At 42.5% G+C, this 14222-nt stretch overlaps 1 protein-coding gene across 4 annotated transcripts in view; it reads left to right on the top strand.

The window, feature by feature from the left end:
* LOC118367192 (leucine-rich repeat flightless-interacting protein 2-like) overlaps nt 1-14222 on the top strand; it is a 73710-nt gene that overhangs the window by 21671 nt on the left and 37817 nt on the right. For all 4 annotated transcript variants that reach the window (XM_035750341.2, XM_035750339.2, XM_035750340.2 and 1 more), the window contains exons 2-3: nt 1942-2028; nt 13552-13602. In XM_035750341.2, coding sequence (XP_035606234.1) covers nt 1942-2028; nt 13552-13602 — 138 coding nt within the window. The remainder of the gene's footprint in view (nt 1-1941; nt 2029-13551; nt 13603-14222) is intronic.

Genomic DNA, 14222 nt, shown 5'->3' with positions numbered 1-14222 from the left:
CTGGATCCATTCTAATTTGCCTACTGCTCCACCAGGTCCATGGGAGATGGCATTTCCATCTCTATTCACACGGGCCCCGTAACACATCTGAACAAAAGGAACACCAATTTGAGAATGCTGTTTATTGACTACAGTTCAGCATTCAACACTATTGTTCCCCCCAAGCCCTGGTTCTTGATACTACCCTCTGTAACTGGATCCTGGACTTTCTGATGGGAAGACCACAGGATGTGAGGATTGGCAACACCTCCTCCACACTGACTCTTAACACAGGGACCTCCCAGGGGTGTGTCCTCAGCCCTCTGCAGTACTCCCTGTTCACCCATGACTGTGTGTCTTTGCACTACACCAACTCCATCGTCAAGTTTGCTGACGACACCATGGTTATAGGCCTGATGATGACCAACAACGAGGAGTCAGCCTATAGGGAGAAGGTAAGTGAACTGGCATTGTGGTGCCAGAACAGCAATCTCTCCCTCAATGTTAGCAAAACAAAGGAGTTGCTTGTTGACTTTAGCAAGCAGAGGGAACATTATCCGATACACACCAACAAGACTGCATTAGCGAGTCAGCAGTTAAGTTCCTCGGCGTCCACATCACCGAGGACTTGACATGGACCAGCAACACCAGTCCTGTCGAGGGCACAGCAGCGTCTCTACTTTCTAAAACGATTGAAGAAATTTGGCATGTCACCCCGGGTCCTCTCCAAATATTATCACTGCACCATTGAGATCATCCTGACTGGTTGCATCACAGCCTGGTATGGGAAATTGCTCCATCCAAGACCACAATGCCATCCAGCGGGTGGTGAAGACGGGCCAGTAAATCACCAAGACATCTACTCGAAACGGTGCCTGACGAAGGCCCACAGCATCAAGGACCCCACAAACCCCAGTCATGAGCTGTTCACTCCCTTACCGTCAGGCAGATGGTACCGGAGCATGAATCTGATGCCATCAGACTACTGAACACTTGAACTGGACTGACCACTTGAACTGGACTGAGCACCTGCACTGACTCTCGGCACATACGCTACACACACATTGCAACTGCTGCTACCAGACTTAGCCTACTGCACAATTTAAACACTTGCTCCCCCAATCCCTCCTTCCCCAAAAACACGTGTAGATACACTACATGCTCATCAAACATATCATTCCAGAATCATGGGCATTAATATGGAGTTGGTCCCCACTTTGCTACAGCCTGCACTTTTCTGGGATAGCTTTCCACTAGACGTTGGAACATTGCTGTGGGGACTTGCTTCCATTCAACCACAATCATTAGTGAGGTTGAGCACTGATGTTGGGCGATTAGGCCTGGCTCGCAGTCGGCGTTTCAATTAATCCCAGAGGTGGTATTTTATTATTTCTTATTGTTGTCTAAGGAACCTGCAAGTAAGCATTTCATTGGACTGTGAATACCATGTGTATCCTGTACATAAGACAAATAAAACTAGAAAATGTCACGTAAATATACACACACAATTATTTCCGTAATAGACTCTTTAAATAAATAATGTAACACCCCTTTAATAGTCACTTAGTCAGGTGCTTATTTTACTCGCACATCAGCCTTCCAAATGATACTTTGATTTAAAAAAAAAAGTGTTATCAAGGGTTGAATGTGTCTGTTCGCCTTTCCTATGTATTTAAAGACCTACATCATTGTGTGCCATATACTGTAGAATATGACAAATTAAATGTTGTGATATTAATGGAAGTTGGCGTGGTTAACTTCCCAGCAGTGCATTGCAACATACTGTGGTCAAACAGTTGGGAACATGAGCCCTGTCTAGGAAAAGGATTTCTGATGACATGTTCATCCTCTCCATTTATAGATGCTGGAGTTCATGCTAAACTGATCTCTCTCTCTCATTCTCCCTTGCTCTCTTTGTCTTCTGTTTCCTTCTCCCTGTTTTCATCTTTCTCTCTAACTTAGGCAGAGGCCATGCTTGCTCTGAAGAGGGCGGCCAGGGCAGAGGCCAGAGAGATCCGTATGAAGGAGCTGGAGAGACAACAGGAGGAGGTATAACTAAAGAGCACTACATTACACCCAAATGCACACAATGTACACACTTATCTTATAGAACACATGCACACAAACATGCATGTAAATAGTATCCATACCTACAGAACAAAGAACAACTACAGTTCGAAAGGACAGACAAAACCAGACCTGATGTAGTAAGCTACCTTACAAAGACTTAATCCCAAAACTACCCCAAGCTTTGGGCACCTTGACCCATGTCACATGACCAAGGAGTCAGGTCGGGAAGCGCTGTCTGTTATTAAAGGCATTTCCTGTGAACAGTGTTTCATTCTTAAACGTCCTGTGCCAGGGTGGGTCCAGTGGTCACCAGTGTTAATGGTGTACCATCTCCATTGCACTAGAATGCACAGCTGGTAATTTCTACCAAACAAATTAGCATACACTCTTAAGTCATATTGCGAGACTTTGGTAACTAAGCCCTTTTTCCACTTACTCAGTCAGATGAACTCGTGGATACTATACCCCATAATGACAAAGCAATAGCAGGTTTTTAGAAATGTTTGAAAATGTATTAAAAAAATATATAAAAAAACTGAGGGTATCCCGAATGGCGCAGCGGTCTAAGGCACTGCATTGTAGTGCTAGAGGCATTATAACTGACCCGGGTTCATTCCCGGGCAGGGATTTCAGCCTTGGAGTCTTCTTGGGTATGACGCTACAAGCTTGGGACACCTGTATTTGGGGACACCTGCATTTGCAGATTATCTCAAGCACTGTCAGTTTGGCCACTCCTGCGTTGTCTTGGCCGTGTGCTTAGGGTCGTTGTCCTGTTGGAAGGTGAACCTTCGCGCTCTGGAGTACGTTTTCATCAAGTATCTCTACTTGTCTCCGTTCATCTTTTCCTCAATCCTGACTCGTCTCACAGTCCCTGCCGCTGAAAAACATCCTCACAGCATGATGCTGCCACCACTATGCATCACTATGGTTTTTGCCATGTGATAAGCGGTGTCTAGCTTCTTCCAGACATGATGCTTGGTGGAGTTCTGCAGAGACGGTTGTCCTTCTCAGATTGACCATCGGGTTCTTGGTCACCTCCTTGACCAAGGCTCTTCTCCCCCGATTGCTCAGTTTGGTTGGGCAGCAGGCTCTAGGAAGTCATGGTGGTTCCAAACTTCTTCCATTTTAAGAATGATGGGGGCTGCCCAGTTCATATTGACTGCTAACATGAATTACTTTCAGCTCAAAATGCAGGTATTAAACTTTATTTCTGTCTTGCGTTTTTGAAAATGCATCACTGTTCATTTGTGCTGTGATTGTACACGTGTGTGCGAAGGGTGTCGCAAGCTTTGAACCACTGCTAGCGAACAGTTTCTGATTTGGTGCAGCTCAAACATTAAATTGTAGGGAAAGACTATTGCCATAAATATGCAGCTCCAACAAAATTGGTGATAAAGAATATTAACTGTGTGCTTGGAAAGCTCAACAGCCTTATGGCATCAAGCAACGATTACTAGCATAAGTCTACTGGTCTTTTGGTATGTCAAAATTGACATTGATCGTTTGCATTTGGAATTTGTTGTTTTAAAAATGTGGCGTAGACACGGGTAGCCTCAATAAATAGACAAAGATTTGTGGTTGAACAAGTCATTGCATGTAAGCTATAGATATTTGTTATTACTTGCCTTGTGACTTGCTGTTAGAATGCACGACTTGGACTTGGACTCGATCCGTTCTGCTTTGGACTCGACTCTGACCTTGTGACTTGAATAATAGTGACTTAGTCCCACCTCTGAGTTTGTCATTATATTTAGCACTTGTCCCATTTTTAAATGTGAAAAATGCCAGCTATGAGACACTCAAAAGACACGTGGTTGAGCAAATGGCACCGTCCCTGTGTTATGGTATACATGAGCAGGGGGATCATCTGGACCAACTACTGAGGTAGTTGACTAAACCATTTCAACCATCTCCCCCTATCAAGCAATGTTTGAAATATGTTCTACCCTCTTGTGGCTTTGAGTCAGTGACTCAATTAACACAGATTAACAGTCAGTGTTCAGATTAGTCTGGTCAGGACGTTTGTGTGTAGTTTAAACCCTCAATCCAAGCCTCAAAGTAGCTTAGTGGTCTGTGCTCCTTAGTGAAGCCTCTAGTCGACGAACAGTGGTTTGCTCCAACGACGTCGAATCTGAACAACATGAGCAGAGGGCGTCTATGCTTTCTACTACTGTCCGGATGCTAACTTTAGGAGATCTACTTTTCAACTTGAGGAACTCTCAAGCCAGAAGTGGATTACTAGCTGTATCTCTACATTAGCGCTAACTAACCTGAATCATCAGGTCGTCGTTGTAGCATCATCTGACCCGGGAACGTTCAACCTCCCCTGATCCCATCTGCAAGCCAGGCCGTCATCATTGGTGACGTCTATGGCACACACTACGTTTGCATCGTGACAGCAGCAGGACGGCCGGGCGGCGGTTGGCAGGGAGGGGGATCCGGGCTGCCCTGAGTGGGCGTCCGGGGACCCCTCCAAATAGGAAGGTGAGCTCTGTATGTTTTGAAGCTAGTTGGGACGTGAAGCGGGAGGTACGGTACCTGAGCTTATTGTGTGAATGTAACTCATCTGATTTATAATGGACTTGCACTGAGCCAGGCAAGTTAAGTATTTACGTGTTTTATATACACTTGAAAAATTAAGTAACGCTTTTCATTCTTGACCAAAAACAGACACGCTCTCTGTATAGTGGTGTAGGTCTTTGGATGTTGTACACATGAAATTGTCATGCCTGGCTTTATCCGCGTCATTATATTCCATTTAGTGTGACTCGAGCCGTTTCTTCCACCAGCTGTGCTGCGTGGGCTACACGCATTTTATAAAATGGATGTAATTTGGGTGTTTTTGGGGGCTTTTATTAAGGTCCTTTGGTCACCCCCACAGTGCACAACAAGCAATGAGGAAGTCTGTTTTTCAAAAACAAGTGAAATCACCAAAAAAGTGTCTGCACCCTTCTATAACATTGTATTTACGTTAAAGAAAATCAATTTACTTCAGGAATAGTAAACCACTCCTTGAAACCTATCAAGCATTTATCAAATACTTTGTTCGGGGCCTGGTGCTGTGGAGGATAGCAGCCATTTTATGTGCTCTTGACCAATTCTGCTATTTTGTGTTTTATTTTATGCTGATCTTAACTTTTTTTAGTTATTACCTGTGACCAAAAACAGCTTCTGTACATCAGAACAGCGATCATTAACATCGATTTGCATGACAATTTTCTACTTCAACGAGTCGGCAGCTCTGGACTTTCTGCTTACTCCTGACCGGGCCCTAATCGCCGGGATTGCAAGGTGCAAGCGTCAAGCGAGCTGGGATCCTGACGAGACTGTTGGCGAGCATATAAACTGCCTCTTCCCTTCATTCTATTAGCAAATGTACAAATTGGATGTGCTCCGCTCGAGACTAACCTATCAACGGGACCTGAAGAATCATAATATTCTATGTTTCTCGGAGTCGTGGCTGACATCGCTAATGTACTGTACAACTCGCATTGTTTTTTTGTTTTTTTTTCATGCATAGTCTAGACCGGACAGCAGCCTCGGAGGGGTGTGTCTCTTAAGAAAAGCTGCTGCGCGATCTCTAATGTTAAGGAAGTCTCAAGTTTATCTCATGATAAGCGTTTACAGACCATCCTATTTACCAAGATAATTTTAATCTATTTTTCATAGCGGTCTATTTACCACCACAAACCGATGCTGACACTAAAACTGCACTCAACACGCTGTATATGGCTTTAAGCAAACAAACAGCACATTCAGAGGCGGCACGTCTCGTGGCCGGTGATTTTGATGCAGGGAAACTGAAATCTGTTTTTACCCAATTTTTACCAGCATGTCCCCTGTGCAACTAGATACGGTTTTTAAAACTCAAGATCACCTTTTACGCCACACACAAACATAAACACGGCTCTACCTTGCCCTTCCTTTAGCAAATCTGACCATAACTCTATCCTCCTGATTTCAGCTTAGAAGCAAAAACTCAAACGGGAAGTACCAATGACGCGCTCATTACGGAAGTGGTCCGATGAAGCGGATGCTAAGCTACACGACTGTTTCGCTAGCACAAACTGGAATATGTTCAGTGATTCATCCAAAACAAGTCACCAGCTTTATAAGTGCATTGACGACGTCGTCCCCACAGTGACTGTACGAACATATCCCAACCAGAAGCCATGGATTACAAGCAACATCCGCACTGAGCTAAAGGCTAGAGCTGCCGCTTTCAAGGAGCGGGACACTAATACAGGCGCTTGTAAGAAATTCCGCTACGACCTCCGACATCATACATGCAAAGCATCAACACAGGACTAAGATCTTATCGTATTACACCGGCTCTGATGCTCGTCCGATGTGGCAGGGCTTGCAAACTATCACTGACTACAAAGGGGAAACTCAACCGCGAGATGCCCAGTGACGCGAGCCTACCAAACGAGCTAAATGCCATAAATGCTCGCTTCGAGGTTAGCAACATTGAACCATAAATGAGAGCAGCAGCTGTTCTGGACAACTGTGATCTCGCTCTGTGTAGGCAATGTAAGACCTTTTTAATCAAGTTAACCTTCAAGGCGCAGGGCCAGACAGATTACCAGGATGCGTACTTGTTGCATGTGCTGACCAGCCGGGAAGTGTCTTCACTGACATTTTCAACCTCTCCTTGACCCAGTCTAATATCTACATATTTTAAGCAGACCACCATAGTCCATGTGATCAAGAACGCCAAGGTAACCTGTCTAAATGGCTATTGTCCTGTAGCACTCACATCTGTAGCCATGAAATGCTTTCGAAGACTGGTCAAGTCGCAGATCAACACAATCATCCCAGACACACTGGACCCACTCCAATTTGCATTCTGCCCCAACAGATCCATAGATGATGCAATCTCTATTGCACTCCACACTGCCCTCTACCACCTGGACAAGAGGAACACCTATTCGAGAATGCTGTTCATTGACTACAGCTCAGTGTTCAACACCCATCACTAAGCTCAGGACCCTGGGACTGAACACCTCCTGTAACTGGATCCTGGACTTTCTGACAGGGTGGTGAGGGTAGACAACACATCCGCCACACTGACCCGCAACAACATGAGGGCACCTCAGGAGTGCGTGCTTACTCCCGTCCTGTACTCCCTGTTCCATTAAATTTGCTGACGACACGACAATGGTAGGCCTGACCACCAAAGACGATGAGACTCGCTGTAGGGAGGAGGTCAGAAACCTGGCGGTGTGGTGCCAGGACAACCACCTCAACTTCAACAAGACAGGAGCTGATTGTGGACTACAGGAAATGGAGGGCTGAGCATGCCCCCATCCACATATATGGGCTGTAGTGGAGCGGGTTGAGAGCTTAAAGTTCCCCTGTATCCACATCAGTAAGGAGTGAACATGTTTGCTCTTTTCCATATTCTGTCTCTCTCTGATAAGACTGCTAAATAGTTAGTCCGGGTAGCTATTTGGTTATCTGCATTAACCCTCCCTCCTTTGCACTAACTCTGCTGCAACTGCTTGTTGTCTATCGTGTTGCCTAGTCGCTATTCCCCTACCTATATGTACATATCTACCTCAATTACTTTGTACACCTGCACATTGACTCGGTACTGCTGCCTTGTGTGTGTATCTAGCCATGTTTTCTTTAATCATTTGTGTAATTATTTTTCTCTCTGCATTGTTGGGAAGAGCCTGTAAGTAAGCATTTAACTCTTGTCTACACCTGTTGTTTACAAAGCATGTGATAAATAACATTTGATTTGAATAGTGTTACCTTCATTTGAAATGGTGTTTCCTTTTGAAATGATCTTAAATCCAAAACATTTTCTGGAATCGAATCAACAGAAAAATATGAATTGTTGATTTGATATTTTGCAATGAGGCACTTAAATCATGCTGGTTCTCAGAGCATCTTTTCCAGAATGCCGACTCCCACGTGTCTCAGAGCCACAGCACAGATTATCACGTGGTTTTGTTTAGTAGCTAGGTGTCTTTTGTATACCGTGCTCTCAGGTCAGAATTCAGCAGTCAAAGCTTGGGAGAAGAGATTTCGTAATGCTTTTATTTTAGAATTTGGCATACATGTGGCAATGGGACATCCGTTCATTTAAGTACATATGATTTTCCTTTGCCATTCAATCTCCAAAATATAACAAAGACATTTGTTCAGCTCGGAGGTCCTTGAATGTGACAGACTTGTCAGCATTTCTCTTTAGAAGTTGATCTCTAACCATACCTACTCTTCTGACAGGTCTCGGGCATTAACCATAACAAAGGGTCAGTGAATCTGCCACGAGGGGACTTTGCCAAGGTTGGGGCAAGATCTTTTGGCTAGAACGATGGAGCAAGCACGGACATAGACGTCAAGCAGTGAAATCATAAATTAAGACTCATTACTTTGATGGCACCAAAGTTTTCAAAGGGGACCGAATGTGATCGGACCGTCAAACAATTAGCATATACACATTTGTGGAGTGGTTGAAAAACGACTTTTAATGACTCCAACCTAAGTGTACGTAAACTTCCGACTTCAACTGTACTAAGGGCCTACATGAATCAACTTTCACAGTGAATGCTTTTGTTTCTAGGTTATGTGCTAATTATTTGAAGTTTTCTAAATGCTTAAAAAAATATTGTGCCTAATGCAAGCCTCCCTGTTAGATTGCAAATCAGCACACAATTGAGCTAAACGTTTGGAAATGAAATGCATGTCAGGTGCAGGTGCGCTGTTTATCTCACATCTGACGACTGGGGGGCATTTAGGATGTTTTCTACTACGGATCGCTAAGATATTCAAATTATGATCACACTTCCTGAATTCAAATATTATTGTTTGGTATGGCTTAGAACTTGGGAACCGAGCTCGAGTTATCGGTGTAGCCGGTTGTCGCCCGGACTTGTTGAAATATCTAAATGCCTAGAAAAAAATCTCCAGGCTTCAGTCAGAACTGTCCATTTTTATTATATATATATTAAAAATGTGAGTCTCCAACTTCAATTACATTACATAAAAGTATGAGGAGCACTGTTGGCTTGGTGTTGGGGATATTTTGTCTCAGCAACCACAGCTTGTAGACGGAGCTCCAAGGTACAACGTATAGAACAGATAATTGAAACCGGTAGTTGAACCAGATCGGTAGGAGGATCTTGTTTGGTTTGCTTATTTGCTCACGTAGACGTCCACCAAGACCAGATCAAAAAGTTAGTACAAGTAAACTGGAGGCTATTTAGAAGAGACTCTTCAAACACTTTAAGGAACCGCCCATATTGAGTTCATCAGACTTCATTTGGTGATTGCAATCGCTAATGCATTTCATAATTTAATGAATTCATAAGCCTGTAAAATAATTTATTGGTTAAGTTGGAAAAGCAGAATATAGATGTAAATTGTCCAAATGGACAATAAAAAAAAAATCATACAAATTACAATATCAAACCATTACTACCAACACTGTGACTTGTATGCTCTCGTTGGCTGGTCCTCGCCTCATATTCATCGCCAAACCCACTGGCTCCAGGTAATACATTTGTTGCTAGGTAAAGCTCCGCCTTATCTCAGCTCACTGGTCACCATAGCAACACACATCCGTAGCACATGCTCCAGCAGGCATATTTCACTGGTCATCCCCAAAGCCAACACCTGCTTTGGCCGCCTTTCCTTCCAGTTCTCTGCTGCCAATGACTGGAACGAAGTGCGAAAATCACTGAAGTTGGAAACTCACATCTCCGTCACTAACGTTTTAAGCATCAGCTGTCAGAGCAGCTTACCAATCGCTGCAGCTGTACACAGCCAATCTATAAATAGCCCATCCAAACGTCTACCTACCTCATCCCCATATTTGTTTTTGTTTTTCTGCTCTTTTGCACACCAGTCATTCTACTTGCACATCCTCATCTGCATATCTATCACTCCAGTGTTAATTGTTAAATTGTAATTACTTCATCGCTATGGCCTATTTATTGCCTTCTTACTTCATTTGCACACACTGTATTCAGATATTTCTATTGTGTTATTGACTACGTTTGTTTATCCCTTGTATCTGTTGTTTTTGTCGCACTGCTTTGCTTTATCTTGGCCAGGTCGCAGTTGTAAATGAGAACATGTTCTCAACTGGCGTACCTGGTTAAATTAAAAGGTAAAATAAATAAAAAATACTTAGATCAGAATTGCATCAGTGTCCGCCAGATGCGATGTGTTGGGCACTTCTCCCAATCTCAGCAGAGCTGAAGTCGAATTATTGTACTGTCATTAGCAATAACCTGTCTGTGTGACTCTTACTCTAATTACAGTACTGTTCTCTCACCTATGTAGCTTTACATACCGAATACAGATTCACTTTATTTTTTATTTTCTATTCTCTTTCTGTTTCCCAAAGTCACTTGTTTTATTCTTTCCCTTTGTTTCCCTGGTTCCTCCTCAATTGCCCTGGCATAGATCTATCAGGTTCATAAGGAAGGCTTGTGGCTACTTGCTTTATAAAATTAATTCCTGTACTATTTTTCGACTTTCATTATCATCTTTTAAAATGTGCTTGAATTCAAATGCTAAGTAGTAAAAAAATAAAAAATGCATTCCCATATAAATGTTGGACACCAACTCATTTCAGGGTTTTTCTTTTAAGTATTTTCTTCATTGTAGAATAATAGTGAATGTAGTAACCAAAAAAGTGTTAAACAAATCAAAATATATTTGAGATTCTTCAAAGTAGCCACCCTTTGCCAGCTTTGTTAACTCTTAGCATTCTCTCAACAAGCTTTTCCAACAGTCTTGAAGGAGTTCCCACATACGGTTGGAACCAAAAATCTCAAATTTGGACTCATCAGTCCAATGGACAGATTTCCACCAGTCGAATGTTCATTGCTCGTGTTTCTTAGCCCAAGCAAGTCTTCTTCTTATTGGTGTCCTTTTAGTAGTTGTTTCTTTGCAGCAATTAGACATGAAGGCCTGATTTCACGCATTCTCCTCTGAACTGTTGAGATTTCTGTCACTTGAACTCTAAAGAATTTATTTGGGCTGCAATTTGAGGCTAGTATCTCTAATGAACTTATATTTTGCAGCAGAGGTAACTCTGGGTCTTCCTTTCCTGTGGCGGTCCTCATGAGAGCCAGCTTCATCATAGCGCTTGGTTTTTGCGACTGCACTTGAAGAAACTTTAAAAGTTCTAGAAATGTTCCTTATTGACTGACCTTCATGTCTTAATGTAATGATAGACTGGCGTTTCTATTTGCTTATTCGAGCTGTTCTTGCCTTAATATGGACTTGCCCTATATGGTAAAAGGAAATCTTCTGTATACCACCCCTAACTTGTCACAACACAACTGATTGGCTCAAATGCATCAAGAAGGAAAGACATTCCACAAATGAACTTTTAACAAGGCATACCTGTTAATTGAAATGCATTCCAGGTGACTACCCCATGAAGCTGGTTGAGAGAATGCCAAGAGTGCAAAGCTGTCATCAATGCAATGGGTGGCTACTTTTAAAGAATCTCAAATATAAAATGTATTTTGATTTAGCACTCTTTTTGGTTACTACATGACTCCATATGTGTTATTTCATAGTTTTGATGTCTTCACTATTATTCTACAATGTAGAAAATAGTAAATGAATGAAAAACCCTTGAATGAGTAGGTGTGAACGTTTGACTGGTACTGTAACTAGATAATAATGGAAGTCTGAGCTGTGAGTGTCCTTCCTCTACTGCTCTTTCCTCAGACATATTATGGCTTGGAGAACAAAGTAGACGGTGAATGGGGACACGTCACGCAATGGATGGTACAGCCGCTTCCTGGTTATGGTGGTCAATAACAATAATTAATCTTTGGCAAACCTATGCATTGCTGGATGAATTAGCTGTACTAACAGTTGTGGAATAATTTTGTTTTGATGAATGCATTATGGAAATGTACTCATTTTGAATATTCAAAACGGTTAGAAATGCCAGATTGATCAGTTGTTAGCCACAGGGCATAGCTGAGATCTTAAAAATGGGCTTTGATCTTAAACCTGTATTGCATTTGCTTTTTGTTTTTATCCAAGAGGCTTTTGTGTGCAATGTGCCTTTTAGCTTAGAAGTTCTAGAGCGGCTTGTTGATTTACAAGGTCACACATCTAATGATAATCCAGTCGTTCAGGAAATGTATGTGCATGCTGATTGGGTTTGGATCTGCATGTCCTATCCCTTTCGTGTGGACTGCATGGGTTTTGATTATCCTGTTGTACTGCCAAGCGATTTTATCTTATTCTTGTACAGTTTACCTGGGTGGTTCAGATCCACCGGACTGGACACTGTGTGACATGCGTCTCTTGTCGTATTGTGTTTTTAAAAGATATTCCGAAATGATTTGACGGTATCGGACATCAGTACCAGGTAACCAACCACAACATGTAGGAGGTATGAGAGGTGCCGCTGCAGGACAGAAGAGAATCTGTGTGTGTGACCATGTTTGGTTGGGTGACAGGACTACTATACTATCCATGGCCATAGTGATATATGGAATGGATGCAGTGCACTTGACCATTGACAATGGTTCACTTTCAAAGTTTAGCAGGCAATTACCCTTCTCTTTCAATTCTCCTCAGTTTAATATCCACAGTGAGTTGACTTGCTAGAATTCTTCATTTGGAATCATTGTGTTTTTGCATGTAAGTGTGCTGTTGAGTTTACATTTGGGTTCTTGTTGAAACCCCTCTCTGACAGGCCTAAATGAACACCTATGTTGACCTTGTCCTAAGTTTCACCTCCTGTCCTGGCGTTTGACCCTTAATCTTTATCTGTGTATCCTCTTTTCCTTTTAATTTCTCCAGGAGGACAGTGAGAGGTACTCTTGCCCCTCAGAGACATACCTCTGTGTATATTATATTCCCCCTCTCCCTTTTTAAACCTCGCCATCTGAAAAAAAGAAAAGCAGCTTTAATTTCTTGGAACCATTACTGGGATACCTTGAACTCGGGTGCTGGAGAGTCACAATGTCAGCAGGCTTTTGTTCCGGTCAGATACTGATCCACTTGAGTCAATTGATGATCTTATTATCCTATCAGTCAATACACTCAAATAGTGTTCCAATATCCAATCCATACTAGCATACTATTTAGTATGGGTTGATTGACAATACATCGCCATCATGTAGTAGGCTTGTTGGAATGTATGTCACATCATTGTGTGGCCCACTCTGACTCCAGTGCCCTGGGCCATTGAGCTGTGTGCTCAAGCACTTAATCTGGGCTGGACAGTCAGTCAGGGAGCAGAGCGAAAGAGGTCATTGTCAGGTCATTTTATAGACCGAGGACAGAGATCATGTTTCAATTAACCATGTTAAACACTAAGGTTGGGGTCAATTTCATTTCGATTCAGGAAGTAAACTGAAATTCCGATCTTCTTGGTTCAAAAAATGAATTGGCATTTCAGTTTACTACTTTAATTGACTGTTTTAACCACATGCCAATAGTAAAAAAAAATCTTCCAAATACAGACGTTGTACTGGGAAATAAAATCCTTTTTTGTTTCCCACACAGATCTCAGATGATGATGAGCAGATGTCGGTGGGCAGCCGAGGCAGTGTGAGGGTCAGTATCACTCAAACTCTGTCATCTTTAATTTCAAACCAATTGCACAGACTCTGGCCCTGTTAAGAGACTTTAGGTCGAAATTACCCCTAACCTCAGATCCAGGATCAGATTTTCTCGTTCCACATCCTAACTGTAGCCATTAGGACAGTATGAAGGAAAAAGGAAACCGCACACTGCTCTTGATAGTATCACTGATATATAGTACACTTATTAAATATAAGTGATACTATCGAGCAGTGTGCGGTTTCCTTTTTCCTTCATCCTTTTCGGCTGTTGCCATGCACCTGCAAATAAGATTTCTCAGATGTGCAAGTGCCTTTTTGAAATTAGCCATTAGGACAGTAAAAATAAACATCTGGACCAGTGGTTGGGGGCAATTTCTATTAACTTACGCATGAATGTACAACCATGACTTGGTGCTTAAACCCTTGGTGACGATGCTTTTATGTCATTGAGCAGTCGGATCTTGATGCAATAGAGGCCTATGGAGGAGTGGTAATCGCTCACCCTTGCATGCCATAATGGTCCTTTTGTCGGTAACATTAGTTTTTATAATTTAAACACTATTCAGAGCAAGGTAAAGATGGAGTACCAATACATGACAGTCCTCTTAGGAG

The sequence above is a fragment of the Oncorhynchus keta genome, chromosome 34 (assembly GCF_023373465.1).
Source record: "Oncorhynchus keta strain PuntledgeMale-10-30-2019 chromosome 34, Oket_V2, whole genome shotgun sequence".
Classification (NCBI taxonomy): Eukaryota; Metazoa; Chordata; class Actinopteri; order Salmoniformes; family Salmonidae; genus Oncorhynchus; species Oncorhynchus keta.
Note: the sequence above shows the minus strand (reverse complement) of the source record. Positions and strands in the feature narration are given on the sequence as shown.